The sequence below is a fragment of the Thalia democratica genome, chromosome 3 (genome assembly GCF_965202585.1).
Source record: "Thalia democratica chromosome 3, ktThaDemo2.hap1.1, whole genome shotgun sequence".
NCBI lineage: Eukaryota > Metazoa > Chordata > Thaliacea > Salpida > Salpidae > Thalia > Thalia democratica.
In genome coordinates, this window is record NC_139167.1 from 10503941 (window position 1) to 10526911 (window position 22971).

The 22971-nt window shown below is 22.6% G+C and overlaps 1 protein-coding gene across 1 annotated transcript in view; it reads right to left on the minus strand.

Annotated features, from left to right (window-relative positions):
- LOC145832086 (uncharacterized) overlaps positions 1-21835 on the minus strand; it is a 30482-nt gene extending 8647 nt beyond the window's left edge. Inside the window, exons 1-3 of the mRNA XM_082939445.1 lie at positions 21547-21835; positions 9575-9768; positions 9239-9487 (exon numbers count right to left, since the gene is read on the minus strand). Of these exons, the coding sequence (XP_082795571.1) occupies positions 9239-9487; positions 9575-9768; positions 21547-21835 (732 nt within the window). The remainder of the gene's footprint in view (positions 1-9238; positions 9488-9574; positions 9769-21546) is intronic.
- Between the last annotated feature and the right edge of the window lie 1136 nt (positions 21836-22971).

A 22971-nucleotide genomic window follows, 5' to 3' on the forward strand; every position in this document is an offset into this window, starting at 1 on the left:
AAAATATTTGTTTTTTTTATCGGCGGTTTAGTATTTCATATTATTATTTTAGTGTAAACATAAAAGGTTTCTTTGGGTTTCTTTGTTATACCATTTTACTTTCTTCTAAGTTTATTCAAATTTTTTAAGTTAATATTTTTTATCAATTATTCATCTTCAGCAAAAAAAACAAATTCTAGTTTGTTACTTTAAGCAAATTGTAGAAACTAAACTACATACATGTTTCATGCATTTTATATTGTTTCGAAAATTTCCTCAAATCCAAATTTTGCGGCACGCAAGGTACTTTTTAGCTAACAACACGCATCTTAAAAATAACACAAACAAAAGTTTTTAGGGTAAAAACTTGAAATTTGGCTTTTAACTTTGTTAAAACTTGTCAGTAGTGCTCTTTTTTTGCTTATTTTACTGCATTATTTTTTTATTATACTGGTTTTTTATTGAATATTAGAATTTTTTTAGAAAAACTGCAGCTCACAAAGACTTACTTTTACTAAATGAGAGCAATTCTTTTGTTAATTTGGTCCGCGATTTATAAAAAGCTCCTGACCCCTGGTTTATATTATACTAAGGCTAGTTTTAAGGTTTTAAGGTTTTAAGTATTTTAAGTAATTATGTTAAAGAAAAAAAAAACAATTTAAATAAAGTAAAATTAATTAAATAAAAACTAATAATTTTACCGTATGTTTTCTTATGAATATCATAACCAAAAAAAGACTTTTAAAAAGTATTTTACTTTTTTTTTTTGCATAAATTTTTATTTGTATTGTTTTAAACTTTGTTACTACTGAGTTTTCTAACTGTAGAAAGAAAATTTTCTTTAGAGTTTGAGGTAATTATCTCAAATAACGTTAGCAGAAGATAGATCTTAAGTGAAATAGTCTATTTTTGTCTTTTTAAATATACCATTATAAAGCAAAGTTATCAAAGGAGTTTAGCTCTAACATGCTAACAGCAACGAGGCTACTTAACACCTAAAACAAATTTACTTTTCGAAATTTCGAAATTTTTATTTTTCAGGGGCAACAAATGCACCCTAGTTTCCCATGATTTAAAACTTAAAATCTAAATAAAAATCTTTTTAATTGAACTACTGTTAATGTAAGTGCAACTTTTAATTTAACTTATGAACAACTTTAGTAGTAACAAAAGTTTTTACATTGCTTTATTTATTATTTATAGTTTATCTAAGATAACTTTGTATATTCATTACTTGACAGTTCTATCTAAACTTATAGTTTTTGTAATGTATCGGTAATGTAAAAAAAATCTTTATTTTTTAATCTTTATTTTTTTTAGCTTTCTAATCCTATACAAATATGTTTTTTTACTAGGTTTTTAAAGTTTTAAGTTTTTCATGACTTATTGTATAAAAATTAAACTTAGCATTAAATAGTTTAAACTCATAAGATAGAAATAAAATTAGAAATTAATTATAATTTTAAGTTCAGGTCAGGTTTTTTACTACAAATAATTTAATATGATATCTATAATAAAGCTTTTTAATAACATTTTTTAGTTGTAAATAACAAATAAAAGTGTTCACAAATTTACCTTAAATTATTTTTATATACTTTATGACTTTATCTAAGGTAAAACAACTGGAGACCGTAAAATTATATAATAATTTCATAACTGTTTTCGTTTATTTCTTACCTTTTGGAAATATAAGATCAAAAATGCTTTACAACATGTATATTGATTGTAACTAATTTTTTATAATTTTTTATATACGTTTGTATGTATGAATTAAAGTATATTTTTGACACTATTGAAGTCTAAAAATTTGTAAATATAGTTTAGCTTAAGATAGTTTAAAAGTTGTTAACTTATATCAACGCTTTAAAAAAAATTTTTTTTTAACGTTTTTTTAATGACACTCTGTATGTCTGTCAATTGTATAAAACAATTTAAAAATCAATTTTTTAACTGTTGTAATAGCCACATAACAGTGACTTAAAATACTGAAGAATTATTACAGACAATTATTATAAAACTTACTTTTAATCTATAACTAAATAATGTATAAAAGTTTCTTTGAAAATTTTGAAGACGTCATTAAGAGTTTTAAAAACAGTTCACTATCTAGCAAATTTAAAAGTATTAAAATTAGAATTAAATAGTCTATAAAACTTAAAAGCATTTGAAATTTTTATAAGTTTTTTAACCTATTTTTTAAGTGTTGCTTGTTTGCAAATAAATCATTTTAATGTAATTTTTTGAATCCACTTTCTGAATATAAATAAGAACCATTGTAAAATTAAATCAATTTGTGCAAATAAACAGCTCTGCATATTTAAGTAGAAGTTATTACATTGCTGGCAAATTTTTTATTTAATTTAAAGTTTATGTTTAGTAAATAAAAAGCATTATAAAAAACATAAAAAAACACTCTATAGGCAAAGCATTAAAACGGAATTACTTAAAAATCAAAACTTTTATGGTTAGTTAGTATTTAAAGGTTTAAATTTTTTTTTGTTTTGTCGAATATTGCTAAAGTTTCGAAACATTTAAGAATAAATTTTAAGAATAAGTTTGAAAATTATGAATATAAATATTCTAAGCTCGTTTTAAAATAAATAAAACACCAAATGAAACGAAAAAATCCACAACATGGATATAAATTTTTAAAACTTATAAATCCACGAAAACTCAAAAACTACGTTAATGAAAGTTACTTTCTTATTTTATTAAAACTAGTATCAAATAAAACATTTTAACGCTTCTATAATTTGCTCTTCGTTTTAATTGTCTACTATCTTAAGATTCATTTGTTTGAGCAAAGTGTTTATCAATAAATTTTCGTCAACTAAATTTATGCTTAACCTTACTTTTCAAAAATTTTTTTTATAAAAGTTAAAATTACTGTAGAAAACACTGTATATCTTTTATATAACTTCAAAAACAGTAGTTTTTAGTAAATTGAAAACTAAATCAATTTAATGTATCATGTATAATAAGTTTCACCCGAGCGGATGGCAAAAAATAATAGTTTAAAGATTTTTATAAACTAAAAATGATTTAATCAAAGAAATACCGGGCATGATTTAACTATGAGCACAAAATATTTAAATATAATGTATATTTTAGTAATCTTTTTATATAGAAGGTATTTATACTTATAGAATGTTTTAAAAACATAATTAAATTAAACTTACTATAAAAATAACTCATAAATGAACTATATTTATTCCGTTATAATTAAGTGACATCAATTAGATTTACCAAAAAAATTTTTCAATGCTATTTTATATAAAATTAAGAAAATCATAAAAGCTTTTTATTTTTTTTTTGAACTTGAATTTTAACAACAAAAATGCTAGAATGTTTATTTTAAGAGCATATAAAAATGTAAACTGTTTTTTATCTTTAGTGTCTAAAACTATGCTAATCCCTTTGTTCAGACTGTAAACAACTAAATCTTTAGTGAGGAAAAAATTTTTGTAACAAAACAATTTTACTTCTACTATTTGGAAAATGAACAAATGCACGTTTTTTGACAAGTACTTTTTTTCATTTAAAACATTTTTAAGCGAATCATTTTTTTTTTTGAATACACTATCAACATTTGTTACTTTTATGTCGTTTTGAAATACAGTTTACTCACTCATCTTTACGCACTCTCATTTAGTTACGTTTTTTAGAATTCTTAAAATTTCAAAAAAAAATTAAAAAAGATTCTATTTAATATGGCACAAATTAGGTTTGTTGTATACTTTTAATTATACATACTATCCATTTATGGGCAAAGGTCAAATTAAAAAGAGTTGTAGTAACATTAACACTAGTAACATTAGTAACATTAACAATTTTCTTAAACGTTAATCTTATATTTTATATATTTTTGTTCAAAAGAAGAAAACCATTACAGCACCAAATTAATATTTTTGTAAAATGCTATAGAAACCAATTTTAATATATACACCATACCATTTCTTAGTTGTAAACGAATGCTTAATTATAAATTAAATTTCCTGAGTAGAGTAGAACATAAATGTTAAGTATTAAATAAGTCACAAAAAAAAAAATCTACCATCATTAAAATTAGTAAAATTTTTCTACAAGTATTATTTTTTTAGACAAATTTTTTTTTAAATATATTTATAGTTTTATCTTTCGTTTACATATCTATAAATTAAGTAAACAAATTGTTAAAAGTGGAAAAGTCCCTAGTCTGCTTTTAACTAAAAGCAATATCAAAAAGCAGCCACTATAGTAAGTATATTTCGTGCCTGTCGTATCTTTACGCACTTTTTCTGTGGACACAATGTGCGTAAATAAACGAAAGATTGCTGTAAATGTAAATTAGTAGAAACTGTCTTGACTAAGTTTTTATTAAGAGAATCTATTTAAACAATACAGTTATTTAGTTTTTGGTTCAAATATTTTATTAAAGGTTATTTGTTAACATGACCTATATTAAGCTAGCTAAATTGATTTTGTTAATTACATGTCATAATAAACAAGAAAACAGCATTTACACGCTAAAATTTAAGATATTCACGACAAGTAGAATTTTGCAACGCTGCATGAAAATTTTTACAAAGGTAAATAATATATTTGTCGGTGAAGCTAAACGACGTCACTAAAAGGCTATTTGAGAAATATAATTTTTGTTTTATTGTTTTGATAACGAGTACTTGAAATAACAAAAGTGAAGCCTAAAAGTAAAGTATGTACACTTAAGCCGCATTTTAGTTTTAATGAAACATAAGTATTTGTTTACTTATTTTAGATAAAAATAAATTTGTATTTTGTAAAAAAATATTGTTTTCTTAGAACTTTTGTAGTTCTACTGTTCTATTTTTATAGTGATATATTTTAGTCTTAACCTTAAAATTAGAACTTATATCAATTAAACATATAACAACTTATATCAGCGACGTCATATTGATTGTACAACAATTTTTAGTTTTTAATTAAAGAATAAAACTAATTTGTTCCAATATATCATGCAAACCACTTGTTATTAAAATTTTAAGCTACAACTCTGTGGCAAATATAAATCCAAACCATGTCTTAAAATACTTAAAGTTTTACAGAAAGTTCGTTCATTATACAAATCGTCAACTTGTTTTAAAATGCCTTACTGTAAAAATTTTGTGATAAATAGTTAGATACTTCAAACTAATTTGAAAAAAAGGGAGATTTGTTTATATTAAACGATACATATATTTTGTTTATAGCAAAAGCAGTTGATATATAATTTATATGATAATGTTAATAATATTTATGAAAAATAGTTTTGTAGTTTAAAAATTTTTTTTTATGTTGGTTTGTAACTTAAATTTATATTTTAGTTTATACATAAAGTGTTTCCTTTTGATCTCTGCATTATACTATTTTACTCTCTAGTTGTTTTGAAAACTATTAAGTTAACCAATACTACACACTCAGCAAAGCAAACAAGTTTTAATTAGTTACTTTTTAATCAAACTATAAAAACTAAAACAATATGTTTTATGCACTTTATATTGTTATTATAAGTTTTATTAATGTATCTGTATGTGTTATCAAATGTGTATATACATTTTTTCTGTTTTGTAACTGAAAGTTAAATCTAATGAAAAATTATTACAGACAGTTACTATTAAGATTATAAACTAATATTATAAGATTTAGATTATAACTATAACTGTATAACAAGCAATTACAGTTTAGTTTTTTTGACCAAAAGTAAAATAAACTCTAAAATGTTTTGGTCAAAACACCTGGCGTATAAAAAAAAACATTTCGACAGTTTTTAAAAACTTACATAATGTAAAAAACGTTTTTGAATATAATAGTCTCATTAAAAAAAAACGATAGTTTATATTATTTTAATAGAAACATTTTTATTATTTGTTAATTTTCTGAATATTTACTATGTAAAAATATAAATGCTACCTGTATAAACTTTATTTGCAGTTTATTTTTTATAGGGTCCTTAGAAGAGTATATTTTAAAAGACTTATTATATTTTAATTTTGTATTTATTTGTTATGTAACATCAGGGACTTTGACGACTTCAAAGTTATTATTTTTCAATATAAATATTCCTTTTTATACAAAACTTGGTATTGAAATTTGTTTAAATCATTAAAAAAAAAACGTTTAGTATAAATAAAAGTCAGTGTGTTTATGCTTTTTTTAAATATGTTTTTTATTTAAATCTAACGTTATTCGTTATAAATAGTTGTAACAATTTTAGAAAAGTACAGGTTTTCCATTTTTTCAATAAAAATTTAAATTCTTCTTTTACATAAAATGTTAAACGTACATTAAACACATGTTTTAAAACAAAATTTAAACTAGAAACTGTGTACAAATCTAATAAAAACGTTTAAGTCAAATAAAACTATATGTTGGATAAGCTGAAAAATATTAAATTTTAAGAATATATAATAAAGCCAAGGATTAATATAAAGTACTAAAAATATATAGGTTAGAATAGTTGTTTACGTCATGTGTTTTATGACTTAAATTTTGTTCTAAATGTTATCTATATATTATATTAAATACAAAGTTATAAAGCTAACTTAATTAGTAAAATATTTATATTCCTAAAACGTGGTTTATGTTTATCTAAATTGCTATGTCATTGTGTCTAAATATTATTAAAATCTATGGCATGAACATTAACTATTTTAGCAACATATTAGTTACATGTATTTAACGTTTTTTTACCTTCAGAGTTTATAAGGTAAAACTGGAAAAAAAAACATTAAAATGTAACGATCATAAAAAGAAAATCTTATACTACTCGAAAAATTAACTAAATAATGAAACTGAAAATTTACTTAGGTATTTATACTAAATAATGTCCTTTTTAAAGTAAACACTATTAAAATCATTAAAATAATATTATTTTTTAGACAACTTGTTTTAACAAAGTTCGCTGTAAAAAAAAATATTCTTAAAAATATTTGAATTTTTTGTTTACTTTTTATATTATATTAAATTATTATTAAATTATATTGAAGACTTCAATTACTTAGTTTTTAAAGTCTTATATATAGTACAAAAACACTTAAAATTGTGTTGTTAGAATATTAATTTGTTTATGTATGTTGTTCATGCAGTTACTTTAGTTTTGGATTTTTAAATACAAGGTTTACGCTTCTTTACATTTTATTTTACATATAGCATAAAATAATTTAATCATTTAACTAGTCATTTTGTTATGACTTACAAATTATATTGATAAAAGAAACTACAATTAAGTAATAAGCTAAGTAATTATATATATTATCATAGTTTTTAATTTCATCGAAGCTTTATATGACGTCATTCAATGTTTAGGTACAAAGAAATATCGTATATTAAAAATTTATTCATTTTTAATAGCAAATGTTGCTTACTTTGCATATTATATATTAAAACTATTCATAACAGTAGTTAAACTTTTTTTTCTGCCACCAAAAATAAATAAATCTAGATAATTATTAGAATCGGTAAAATGCTAAAAACAAATGGTTTTTCTTTTATTTAGATCGATTTTGTTTTACTAAAACATATAGCTTTCTATTATCATACTAGTTTTTTATTTATTGCATAAAAAATACAGAACCGTCAGAATGTTATAATTACAATAATTTATTTTATTAAAAGAAAACATCTTACATAACAATAAACTGAAAAACTTATTAAATTATACTATTGATTATGATACTTGTTTAAGGCGGGCTTCGATTTTCCTACTAGTTGTTTTCTTTAAGGCGCCAAACTTCATATGAATTTCATAATGTTGTTGTCATCAGTTTCATTCACTCTCCCGCCTAAGACGTCATAATCGAGCTAAAATTTGAAAATTCAAAACAAACAACCTTCTACGGATGACCATTAAGTTGTGACGCTATTACACCAGGTATAAATACTAGGTTTACTGAAGTTTTTATAATGAAATCAAAAACTTTGAACTATTCTAATTCGAAAAACATTCATTTTTAGAAAGAAATTTAAAAATTTATGTATAATTAATAAAAGGCTAAATTATATTTTATCTATGCATTGTGCAATTTCATTTTTATTTATTTTAATTTGAAAACTATGAGTACTGTCCATTTTAGGGAATAGTAAAACTAAAACTTGGTTACTTTGTTAACATATTGTGGTAAAATCTAGTAATTTAAACTAAGTTTACAAATGTTAAACAAAATATGTTTTAATTATTAAGCTCTTTATATTGAGCACTGTACTTCTTAGAGTTTTGTAACATATGTTAAATTAAGTAATAAATTATTATTATACAGCTAAGCTACCTAAATTAATATTCAACCTCCAAATTAAAACAATTAAAACCAATTCTTAATCTCTGAAAATTCCAGAATTTTATGTGCTTTTGCATTTAAGATAAATTAAAAACATAGTTCAATGTGTTTGTTAACCCCTATTATAAAGTTGTCTACTATTTTAATTTCTTGCGTAAAAATTGTTTAGAATTGGAAACCCTTATTCCATTTATTAGTATTTTGTAAACTAAATTAATATTCTATTTTTTGTATCACTTTTATGATCAACATGTTTCGCATTTAGTCAGTTAATAAAAGTTCTGTATAATTTTATAAATTTGCGCCATAAATTAAATTGTTTATATTAAAGATGTACTTCATTATCACTTGTAAAACTAAAAATTTATTTAAATATTAAAACACGCTTAGTTTAAAACACGCTTACTTTAAAACTAGAAAATACATTTTAAAAACCAATTATTTAGACCAAAAACTATATTCAGGTTTGATATTTTAGTTAAATTAGCATAACCTCAACATTTACACAAACAAATCTCTCTTTTTTACAGCTCAATAATTTCAGAATCAAACAGGTTTAAAAAACAACACAGTACAAACACTTCGAGTCTGATTTATTTTTATACAGCGTATATATAAGACATATAATGCGATAACAACTATCTATTTCGAAAAAAAAAAGCAAAAATATTTTTAAAATTCAATGATCTGTTTCAATAAAGGACTTTATTTTCACACATTGAAACACTTAAAGTACTCATGATTCAGTTTGTTAGCAAGATGTTGTTAGTCAATTTAAGAATAAGGTCATTTCACAAAAAATATTTCAAAAATTTTTATTTTATAAAATTTTTAAATACATTAAAATTTTTACACAAAATACTGTGTTTTATTACCAGAATAATCGGTCTCTAGAAATAATTGTGTTGGTTATGCAACAATTTTCATCGTTTATGAAATTTCAAATGATTGTTCCTATTAGAACTCTGTGTAAATCTTTTACCACATACATCACATCCAAATGGTCTATCTCCAGTGTGAACTCTGAAAAGACGGTTTAAACCTGATTTCTGAGAAAACTTCTTCTTGCAAATTTCACAATCAAAATGCTTTTCTTTAGTGTGAGTCAACATGTGTCGTTTTAAAAGATAATTAACAGCAAACTTCTTCTGACAAACATCACACTGAAAATCTTTCTTACCACTATGAAGTAACATGTGTTTTGTCAAATTAGTTTTTAGAGTAAAATTTTTATCACACTGTTTGCATTTAAATGGTTTATTATCAGTATGAACTACTGCATGTATTTTTAAATATTGTCTTCTAGCAAAACATCTTTTGCAAACTTCACACTGATAAATTTTTAAGCCAGAATGAGTAAGCTGATGTGATTTCAGTCTACCTTTTTGTGTAAAACTTTTACCACAAACATAACAATTGTAAGGTTTTTCACCATTATGAATTCTTTCATGCATAACCAACGCTGACTTAGATTTAAAATTTTTTCCACAAGTTACACAAATATTTCTTTTATAATCACCTTGCAAATTCATTGTAGAACAAATGCTTAGTCATAAACCTTGTAACAATATTAATAATTTCTAATAACATCGAGACTATTTACAGTTTTCTAAAATTGAGTGCTACAAATAAAACAAAAAAGTAATAATAAAATTATTTTATAGAAACCCTTATAAAGATTAAACTTAATTGTAAGTTTATTGTTATTTTAGTTATTTTATGCTTGTAGAGGTCTAGATTTATCATTCTTAGTTGTAAATTTAAATTTAAAACAAGTGTAAAAAATATATATTTTATAGCAAAATTATCATTTTAGATTACTTTTAAACATTTATGACTCAGTAAAAAGAAAGTTATATAAGTTAAATATATTGTTAGAATAAATTTTGAGCATAGTGTTTTTTTTTAACTTTGTTATTTTGACAAAGTTAAAACAGTAGTTAGGTTGTAAGCTAAATCAGTTGAATCAATATAAATTTATTTATTGCATAACACTAAATCGTTAATTGGTAGTTTCTTTTAATTTTAACTATTTAAGATATCATTAGCTAACTATTAAACTAAAATATAATATACCAAAAGGTCTAATTCAAGGCATCCATAAAATATTTTTTTTTTAATATCCTAACAAGTCTTTGTCATTTAGTAGTTTATAAGGGTAAAATTTAGCAAAACCCTTTACTTATTTTAATCACTTATCATTAGTTTAGTTCAATTGCATGTTTCATTTTCTTCATTATTGGTTTCTGTTTTACTTTCTTTGATAGCCACATATCAGTGGCTAAAATATTGTCCTAAAAAGAAATGATGAATTTTTTGAAGTCACTTCTGATTTGTCTTTTGAAAGTAAATGATATGTTATTCTAAAATTTTAATGACGTCACTTAAAGATTTAAAGTTGTTCATAAAATCTTTAAATTTTAACCATTTTTTATCAATTGTTAAAATAAGAAAAGCATAAATAACGTTTTCTGTTTAGAATCTCATTTTGATTTCTTAATTCATTTATTTGTATTGTAATACAATAAATTTTACATTCGTTAATATCTAAAATGTATTTTAGTTACGTATATAGTAGAGTATAACAAATTTTGAGTAGTTTTAAAAAGATATATTATTTTCCTCGTAGTAGCATTATATTTAAAATTTCTGTAAAAGTTTATTGTTAGTGTAGCATATAGAAACAACGTTAGCTTTATTTAGTTACAGTGCAAGTTTTTGTTTTATATTTAAACTGGAAATAATTTTTCTTATTTCGATCTTTTCTGACAAATGTTAAAAGCAATAATAACTTTCATCGTTCATATTGAGCTATATTTGTGATATAAGTTTAGGTTTTACTGTATAAATTGTATAAAATAGACTTCATTTTCTGTTAACTGCTATTTATAAACCACATTCTTTCTTAAATTATAGATCTCTCAGCTTTAGTTCACCTTCGATATTTAAACTTGAGAGAAAGAAAATTTCGGGATATTTTTATTCAATACAAGTCATTTCAACTTTACTTGACTTTAAAATTTTATAATCAGTTTTAAAATTAATTTTATGTAAAATATGATTTTTGATCCGAATTCTTTTAAAATAAAAAGTTAAGTACTTCTTAAGGTAGTTTACTGGAGAAACTAAATCTTGTAAACTTATTGTGAAGAAAAAAACAAGTGTTCGATAAAAAAAAAACGAAATAAAACAATGTTAATAATTTTAAATATATTCTTATTTAGTTTTGTTAAACTCTAGGACTTCAAAAGCATGATTTAAAGAAACTAAGCAACTTTTTTAGATAAAATTAAAGGCATTAGTTTCCAAAGTACAGCAAAAGCAAATAAGAATTGTCAATAGACATCTTATTTCTACAACGTATAATAGAATTATATGTTGAAAAGCTATAATGCAGTTGCCACAAATATATCAAACGTTACAAGTTGAATAGTTATTATATATAAATATCATAAATATTAATGTTTAATTTATTAAAATTAGTTAAAAGTTAGTTAGTTAATTGCTTAAACAACTTAAAATGCGTGTAGGCCATAACTAAACATAAATAATTGTATATTACTAGTTAAAATTTATTTACAATTAAAAGATAAAAATGAAAGAAAAAATTATAAAATATTTTCTTGTTTAAAAGAAAAGAGAGTTTAATAAAAATTTGATTAAATTTGATTTTGATTATTTAAAGGATGAAAACACAAAATAAACTACATAGGAGCACAAAAACACGAATAAGGATTTTGGAAAATGGTGTTAGTTTATATTATTTCAAGTATGTAAATCTATACAACAGTACAAAGATAGATTTGGTAAAAATAAAATACTTATAGGAAAATATATTTTATAATTACTTTAAAGCAAAAAAATTACAAGAAAATCTGTTAACGTTACGAGAAAACTGAAACTGAACCAGTTATAGAAATAAAATAAATCATAAAACGCTATAACATAAACCAACTAAACAACTAGACTTTAAATAAGTAGTTTAGTTTTAGTGGAAATACTGAACCAAACTCCAAATGACGCAATTAAAATTAGCCTGCAATGTTTAACTAAATCTTAAAATTAAATATAAAGGAAATCCACTGTTAAATGTACTGTATTTCCGTGTTAGTTTTAAGTCACAAATAAAGTGGCTAATGAAGTTGTTGATTATTTATTTGATACTTTTAATTAACTCTATTTAATCAAACCTTAGTTTTTCAACTCCTTTATAAAAAAAGGATTATAAGTAAGGGTAAATTTTTTAACTGATTTCAGTAAGTTGATTTACAACCACTGATAAAATATGAAAAAAACTACAATTAAGTATATCTTATATTTGTTGCTACTTTTTAGATGTGTTTTAAATGATTAGAAATAAGGAGTACGTCAATGTTTTATGAGTATTACCCACTCAAATTTCAACGTCAGAAGTTCTAGTTTTAAATAAAAGTTTTGTATGGTATCATCCAACATGTTCAAATTCATACTACTTTTTTCAAAAAATCTAAAAAAGATTTATACTTTTACAAGCATTTAGCTACAATCAATGTTTTAAGGACGTTTAGTAGTGATTGTTTTAAAGCATAAAACTTATGGATAATATGTTGATTTAATAAACATGGTATTTAATGTTATATCTATACTTAAAAGAATAATTCGAAATACTGAAAGTAAATGCTATTTTATTAAAGAAATCGTAAAATAATAAAACAATAAAACCATATTGCAGTTTATTAACTGTTAAACATTCGCTATAAACAATTTAATTCTGTGAAAAATGTTTGTAAATATGGTTTTTAACTTTTTACACGTTTTATCCAACTTAAAATATAGTCTCAGAAAAAGATTATCTCTCAGTCTTAACAGTCTGTGTTTGGATGCTAAATTGTTTAATTTGACTATAATTGGTCTGATTTTGTTATCTGCAATTTTACCAACTCGTTAAAGTGACTTAAACTCTTCTTTTTTTATTTTATTTTCTCCTAATACTTGTTGAATAATTTTTAGATCATTTTTGCAACTTTCTAGTGCATTATGAGTTGGATTTTTACTCTCTGGAATGTTAAATATTATTACATTTAAAGCCTTTTTTTTCTTTCAGTTTTTGTTCATTTTCAGCCTCTATTTTTTCTGCTACTAAAAATAATTTGGTACTAATGTTTGTGATAATTTCTGTTGGTTCACTTTTCTGCATAACATCAGCATATTTGGAGAATTCAACTTTAGTGTTTAAAACTGTTTTTTGAATTTATAATTTAAATTAGACACTTAATTAGTTCTTACAAAACTTACATTATTCACTAATGTTGAATATTTTGAACTAATCTAATTGGATAACTGTTTGATATAGTTTAGTGATTTAAATCACCGTGTTGTTTATTATCATTACTTTATAAAACTATCTGAAAATTTAACTACAGGTAAAGTTTCTTAAACCTAACCACTTAGTTAGTAAACCAGGCAAGAAAATTTTTCTAATTAAATATGTTATTATAATTTATTATTTAATTTTCTATAATTTATTTATTCCTTATTGATAAACATCGATAATTAGTAAAGTTCATTGTTTATTATCGATGGCATAAAACATCTCAACATTGTTGATGATGGCCGAAATAAATATTGGCTAAAACTGATCAAACGAGCGCAGACTACAGTCTCACAACAAGCTGACAATGTCTGAGACGTTGAGCTGTGAATGATATAGCTGTGTCATTTTTTAAACTTTACCCACAAACGGTCGCTTCAGTACTTAGTACTTAAGCCCGCTTGTTTAAGATCACAATAGCGGTTTCTCGCGACTATTCCTGCCTGATGAGTCCTAATAAGGACGAAACCGGTCGTAGGATTGTCTCGGATGCTGTTGTTGTTGATATTGCGGTAAAGTTCATTGTTTATAAAACATTTACAAATACAATATATTAGCAAAATTCGTATGTTAAATCAATAATAATTGTGTGGTTATGAATATTTGTTGTGCTTGTTATGTGTTAAATTAATTCACTAAATATCTAGCTCATAATAACAATTTAACTAATTAAAAACTAACCCGGTAAAAGCATGATGATAATCTAGACTTTAATTTAGTTTCATAGTTTTCAACGTAGTTTGCTCTAAAATATCTTTCAATAAGAAAATCTAGTTTATTTTAAATAAATTTGACTAAAATAAAGCTATCATAACTTAACATTTTTTCTTTTTTTGATTTAATATTGAATTAAACTTGCAGATAGGAAAAAAAAATAGAAAAATAGTTGTTCTGGAGGTTATCAATATAAGTTTTAAGTTATTGTTTTAAATATTTTTTAGTTTTAATTGATGTCATGTTAAATTTGTAGCAAAATTTAATTTTACTGAAAACATTTTAATACTAAAATAGTTGTCTATTCGTCGATTAATTCAAACTAAAAACATTCTGTTGTATAACAGTTTCTATAATCTGCAGCTAGTATGAGAAAATGATTAAATATCTTTTTTTACTAAAATGTAAAATTAACGACTAGACGTACTAGATTCAACTCTGTACAAACTGTTTTGTTAATTTAATGAGCATAAAAAAGTATGTATACCAGTTCTTTAAATATCTGTTTATTTTTATTATTCGCCATCGTAATAAACAATGAAGTTTACCACACGATCATCTATAACAGCATATAAGACAACTTATGAGTGGTTTTGTTGTTATTAGAACTAAAACATGAATAAATATGCAGTTAAGGCTAAGTGACTATTTGAAAAACATATTGCATAACTTTTTGTATTTCAAAAGAATTGTTTGAAGTAAGTTTAGTGTAGCTAAAAGATTTTTTTAAGCTGCAAGTTACTTTAAAGGAAATATAAATAATTGTTTTATTAATTTTAATAAAAACTAGTTTTGTCGGTAGTAAAAAGAGCATTTGTTTTTTCTCAACCGTGGTTTTGTAGTTTCAACATAATATTTGAATTTACAAAGGTGTACAATAAACCTGCAAGTAAAGCTAAGTGAGGTCAATAAAAAAATAATACTAAAGTAAAAATCTGTTTTTGTTTTTTAACTTAGTTTGAACAAATATACACACTTAGAAAAATAATTCAATTACTTTACATTTGATTAAACCTTGCTCTTTACAACGTATTTATATTAATAAAGTTTTAATACCTTTCATCTACAATATAAGTTTACAGTATTCTAATATTAGATTTTAGAACTTTAACTTTATTCAATGTTAATAAAATATTAAATAGACTTTTCAAACTTTAAAAATGAATATGCATCTTTAATAGAACCAAAACCATATGATATAATGTATACAATCAATGTAAAAAATTAATTAGAAAAACAAAAGAACTTTTTTAAACTTATTTATTATTGAAATAATATATTTAACTATTACAGTTATTTAGGTTTTAGTTGAAATTATTACATTATAGGTTATGTTGTAAATAGAAAAACGTAAGTAAATTGTATCGGTTTTAATCAAAAATACCAAACTATTTTAGAAATTATTAACAAACATCATAAAAAACTTTATTTAAACTATTGCCACATTTTTAATCTTAAAACTCCGAAGTTTGTGTTTTACAAAATTTCATAGTGCTAAATGGATATATTTATTGTCGTAAAAAAAAATGTCGTTAAAGATAATTTTTAAGAAGTAAAATTTTTCCGTCTTATTTTCAGTCAAAAACTTTGAATTAGATTTATATTAATAAAAATTTTTGCCAAGTTTAATATTCTTGTTTCGATAATATTGTTTGTCAAATACTCTACAAAACATGTTTCGTTCTGTTATATAAAACACAATTATTTAATACAGATTACAAAATAATTTTTAAATTTTTCATACATCAATTCGTTTGATAGCTGGTTTTGTTTATTCCAATTTAATTAACTTAAAGAAAAATGCCAAATAATTTTGAATAGTTTTAAGAAATAGTATTTTATACAGTAATCATTATTAAGTGTAGTTTTAAGTATTTTGTTAGTTACTAATAGTTCAATTACTGTTAAACTTGATTGTTGCTTCACTCTGTATTATATTAAAGTATTTTATTGATGGATATGCAAAAAATGGCTATAGTCTTATTACAGCTGACCATAAATCGTTTAGGTTATAAAAAAACTAATCTTGATCGAATATTGGTAAAAAATATACTATCGTATTTTTAAAGTAGAATGAAAGAAAATGATAAGGCTAATTATGATTAATTTACAAACAACTATTGAATAATGCATTAAAAATGTTATTTTAATATAAACTATTGTTTAAACAGTCATTAACTTTACGTATTAGTCTAAAAGCGAATATTATTTTGATACAAACTTGAAATAATTTTTTTTGAAAGCAAATGTTAGTATAACATAGAAGCAGTTGTATGAAAAGAATTTTTACAATCTTAGAATATTTGTTGTTTACCTTAAAATTATAATTTAATATTTTAAGTAGTAAAAAAAGTAAGAAAACAAATATAAAAGGCCAAAAAATAAAATTTTTCGTCAAAAACTATAATTGGTGAAATATATTTATGTCACAAAATATATTTTATAAGTTTTGTTTGTATACTTTTGGAGTTAAATTTAAACTGTTGTTATAATTTCAAAGCTATTTTTTCAATAGAAGTTGGTGGATTAGTTTATATAAATAATAAAATAAGTAGTATAAATCACAATTAGGTTATCTAACAATAAGATAAACATTGATTGCATAATTTTAACTTGTTAAAATATATTAATTCCTATTAACGAGACAAAACTAAAACTACCATTTCAACTTATTTACTTTGCAATTAAGAAAATTATCATGAATTTTTTTTTTAACATATATATTTAAAAAAAAAATTAAATTGATTTTCATATAGTGTATGTCTAATGTTATTGTAATTAAAAATATTTATTGAGTATGTTTTTACGCAAAAATTGTAAAAGAGTGATAAAAGTTTTAAATTACGTTTTGTGTGATAATAACTATTTTTTAATAAATCGTCTTCGGAACTTTTTAATATAAACAAAGTATAAACCACATACTTGTGGTAAAAACTAGTGAAAAACGAGATCTTACAATTTTTATATTTAAAATTATTTTATACATAAAACTTAGTTTAATATTTGCAATAATAATCAAAATGACGTCTTTAAGATTTGAACACTTTTAAATTTAGTTAGAAAATAAAACGTTTAAACGCTGTTTGAATTAACTAAAATAAAGTTTTGTTTAATTTTTTTTGAATACTTATGTGAAGCTGGTTAAAGACTTTTAAATTTCGTAAGTTGTTTTCAGAAATAGTTTATATTTAAAACATTATGGTTAAACAAATAAAAAACATTATTTTATTAGAAGTAGTTTCAAAGCTATAAAATGAAAAGAATTTACATTCTCAAAACAGTATGAAATGATAAAAATAGTGAATAAATCAGTTTTTGTTGAAAATATTTTGACACTTTGAGTCTAAGGGCTTTGATTATTTTGCAATTAAACAAAATAAACAAACGTCAAAATAAGCTGCACACACGTTAAATATTTTGATGCTTTAATAGTTTGATTTTAAAATCGAAGCAGTTACACTAGTACATGATATGTAAAACCAGGTTTTTGTGGTGAAAATTACTGGCAAAGATGGGCAATGTTCGATTTGTTATTACAAAAAATTGTAAGTAATAAAAAAAGTAATATTTACACAAAATTAGGGCGAAGCAGTATGACGTCGATGAAAGTTTAAAAAATATTGTTTTGATATGATTAGAAACTTTAATTTTATACTATTAAATTTTTTTTAACAAAGTTCTATAGTTATAAATATTATTATCGTTAATTTATTTACTCTTGTTTTTGTATACTAAATATTGTTTTTGAAAATATTGTATTATTTATTAAATATTTAAATAAGAAAATTAAAAATTTTCTTTTATTTGTCTTTAAAATATAGTTTGTTTAAATAGTTAACAAATTTAATAATCAAAAATTTTTGACTCATAATATTTAGCTTATAAGAGAAGTTTAATAAATGCTTAGCTTTATATGTTTTTAGCTAACATTTATTAAGAAGAAGATTAACAAAAATCATAAGTTTTTGATTTTTTAAATCAGTATATTTATACAAACCTTATATAAGCTACTTTCTATTTAATTGGTAATTGTAAATATTTCTATCTTAAATAAACAAAATGCTTTATTCAAAACTATTTCTCTTTCTTATTTGTTGAACTTGCTCAACTCTTGCAAAAAAAAATCAAAAAATTTGATTATTCTAAAGTAATAAAAATATTTCAAATTATTAGCGACGTCACATAACTTTCTAAAGTTCACTCTGTTAAAACTTTAGATAGTAGATAACTGCTCAGTTTAGAACTTTTAACCACAAAAAAAGTTCTTACAAGAAAAATAATGATACAAGTTTGTACTTTTAACATATAAAATGATTAAGTTTTCAAAAATTTTAAAATAATGAATGTATACTAAGTTTGTTATATATTAAATATAAAAAATAATCTTTAAGGCACATAATTAAAAAAAATTGTTTACAGTAAAAAAAGTAGAATAAGTCATTATTTTTTGCCTATGATAGCTTAAACATTAAGACTATTAAGATTTTTTAATTCTCTAATGTTTAATCTGAAAAATATAAAGCTGATCATAACATAAACATTTTTATTAAGTAAAAGAAAACCAACAAAAAACTTTAAAATATCATTAATTAGTTTAAAAATAAAAATTGAATCTTAAACAATATAAAGCTAATTAAAAAATGTAAAAGCCTATATTAATTATAGTTTTATACCACAGATGTTTCACTAACAGCGTTTCACTGCTGGCAAATAAATTTAAGAACAGAATTGAGAGCAGTGAATCGCCGTTAGCCGGAATAAAATTTGAACACAAAAACATCTAGGGTACATATTCTGATAAATTTATCTTATCAGGATCTCTACGATTTAACGACATTAAATGTTACATCTAATAATATTATATATTTTTTTAGAGTTCTTACAGACTATCAAAATTAATTACAATAGCTAAACTTTTGTTTTGCTAAAATTTACTTGATTGTTGCTACTTTATTACAATATTTATTATTATTTTTTTTTAGATGTTTAGTTTAATTTCATGCTGTATTTATTTGTTTAGTTCAATTTATAACGATTAAAATAGCCACAAGTTAGTAACTTAAAATATTTCAAAAAAACTGGATTCTATATTAACTTACTTACTTTTTTATTATCATACAATATTAAAATAATTGGGTGAAAAACTTCATGACGTCACTAAGAGCAATAACAATTTAAACGATTCACTCTCATTTAATATTTCATAAAAGTATTTCATAAAATTGTGTTTGATTTTATATATCTTTTTCAAACCTTTTTTTGAGGCTTAGGTGTTTGCAACTATAAAATAAGTTGTATTTTAATTAAAAAATATTTATTCTTAAGTTAAACTTAGAATTGTATTAACGTTTATTACAAGAATGGCTTTGTACAAAAAAGGTATATTTCTATAAACGATAAGGTTTATTAAACGTCATCATACGTCTTTCGTTAAAATTGATATTAAGTTTAAAAACTAACAATGTATTTATTATTCATAAATATATATTATACATAAAGTATATCTCAGTATAAGCTATCACTAATAAAACCACCAAATTAGAAAATATTTTTGTCTAATAATCCTAAAAAATAATTTAATACTCAATACGGGTAAATCACAACGTTATAGAGCTTTAAATAAATTTGTAAAGTTTTAACCGTTAAAAAGTCGTCTTAGTAATGCGGACATTGAAAAAAAGTCGTTTTTTGTATTTATGGATTTTATTTTATGATGAGAAATCTTTCCAGGGTGCATAGGTACATGTTATAAAATATTGTTGATGTTACTTTTCACAAACAATAATAATTCATTTAAAATAGTATTTATCATTCTTTTCGTTTAGATTCAGTAAGTTGTTTGATAATTATGTGTTTGTTTGTGTGATAATTATCTGCAACAATAAGCTTACTTTATATTGCAAAAAGCAATTTTGGCATTCGGATTTTTTAAATGTAACAAAATATCCTATAATTCAAATCTAAAAAAATAAGTATTTTAGCATTTGCAATGAAGATTTTACACATTGCTTATAATAATTCAAATTATAATACAATCATCCTTAAATAAACTGTAATATATTTTTTTGTCTTTAAACTACTTAAAACAAAATTTAACAATAGAAGTATAAAAGAATGTTGATTTAGGAATTAATTAACTCTATTAGAATACGGAATGTAAAGTAGAAAATAATTCTCTAAAGTTATAGATTTTATATTATACTTCTAAATAGAATACTGAAAAATTTACAATCTAACATACAGTTATACAAGTAAAAATACAAATTTTAATTATTTTAAAATTTTTATTGTTATTTACACATGTGCATTAATTTTTTCAAGTTGACTAGCAAGGCGTTTAAAATATTTTTATAATTAGTTTAAGCTACACTTCTAAAAATAAATTTATAAATAACTTCAAGGACTCTAACGTACCGAAGATAAACACTATTAAAGTTCTTTAAAAATTCAGTATTACTTTGTAGATAAAAACAAACAATTGTAAATATTGAAAAAAGTATTGTATAAAGTTAAGTTAGGAAGAAATTTGTTTTACTATACTTTTTGTTTTACTATAATGTTTTAGTTATGCAAATGTAAAAACCTAATTAAGATTTAAATTAAAACTTAGGCAATATAATTCATATATCTTCTCACGAAATATTAATCAGAATAGCAACTTATAAATTTTCGAATTAGTAACCAACTTTTTTACAATATTTTTCTCGTTAGATATATATCAAGTAATTAAAAGTAAAAAGTTTTTTATTGTTAATGAATTCTCAAATGACTGTCTCTATGTGAACTATTTTTTTAACTTAAATATATTAAATTATTTTAACTGTAAATTTATAAACTTTTCAAACAAAAAACCTTACAGATTACACCAAATTTTCGTCTCTAATAAAGTAACTTAAAAAAGTTATATAGGGATCATTTATCAGTTTTTATGAACTTTCAAATGCTTATTTCTATGTGAACTTTGTGTGAATCTTCTTCCACAAACATCACATCCAAATGGTCTATCTTCAGTATGAGTTCTAATATGAGTGTTTAAATTTGATTTCTGAGAAAACGTCTTTTTACATGTTTTACATTTATGAGGCTTTTCTTTTGTGTGAGTCAACATATGTCGTGTTACATAAGTTTTTCGAGCAAAAATTTTTTTACAGACTTCACATTTAAAATCTTTTTTACCACTATGTATCAACAAATGTGTAATCAAGCTTGATTTTTGTGTAAAATTTTTATCACATTGTTCACATTTAAACGGTTTATCGTCAGTGTGAACTATTGCATGGCGTTTTAATGTACTTCTTTGTGAAAAGCATCTTTTGCAAACATCACATTGGTAAATCTTCAAACCGGAATGAGTAAGCTGATGTGATTTAAAACTACTTTTCCATGAAAAATTCTTGTCACAAACTTCACAACTGTATAGTTTTTCTCCAGTATGAACTCTTTTGTGAATATCCAACCCTGATTTGAACTTGAAAGATTTCCTACAAGTTACACAAACATGCTTTTTATTATCAGCTGACATGTTCTTTGTATTACTCACGGTAAACAATCCTAAGTCTTGTAAAAAGTAATTTATTTAAAGACTACCTAAAACTTATGAAAATTGAATGTTGCTAATGCAACTTATACTCAAAGTATTAAGATATTATTATGATCTAAAGTATTACAGTACTTAATCAAACGACTATGCTTTTATTTTTTGTTTAGATGTTTTTCTATAGTAGAAATTTTTTTTTTCTTACGATTTATTTAAAAAAGTCAAAAATAAACAAATATAAATATAACTTTTTTTCAAAAAGTAATAAAATTTAATAGTTTTTACTTATTATTATAGAATGTTACTTTACTTATCATCATAAAACAAAAGCATTTTATGACATACTCAATTATATTAAACTATAATATTCATATTCGGTTTTTTGTAAAGGTTAGTTTTAAATAATCTGAAATTTATTCAATATACAAACTTAAATAAATTGAGTAATAAAAAAAACATTTAAATATTTCCAAACGCTTATTTTACTAAACAAAATATGTAAAATATTAAAGACACTAGTTAGACTGGGAACGTGTTTAAAATACACGAAGACAAAATTGCACGCTGGCAAAAAATTGCAGGGCGACAAATTTGCACGAGTTACATTTTTGCACGAGAAGTAAAAAGACAAACGGAAAAATAAAAGCTAGAAAATAATTTAACAAAATAAAAAAAGTTATTGACCGAGTGTAAGGGTTAAGAGTAACAGTCAATAGTAAAAAAAAAAGACAGAAAAAAAAAGTATAATGTTTAATAAGTAACCGACCGAAGGTTAGGGTTAAAGGTAACAGTGACAGAATAAAAATGTTATTAAAAAAAAAAAAACCTTGCAAAAGTATCTTCGTGCAAATTTGTCCCCTTGTGAAACTTTGTACGCTCGTGAAAATTTCACAGGTACTCAGTTAGACTACTTTGAAAAGACCACAGACATATTGTTTCAACATGATATAGTTATGAACATTGTAACTAAAATATTGAACTTGATATTAAAAATAATTCTCATTTAGTTTAGAGAGAAATTTTAATAAAATAAAAAAGGTGCTATTTACATTACTTTTTGTCTAAACATTTCGTATTTACTTAATTTATTTCAATTCAAAAACTATGATTAATTTCTATTT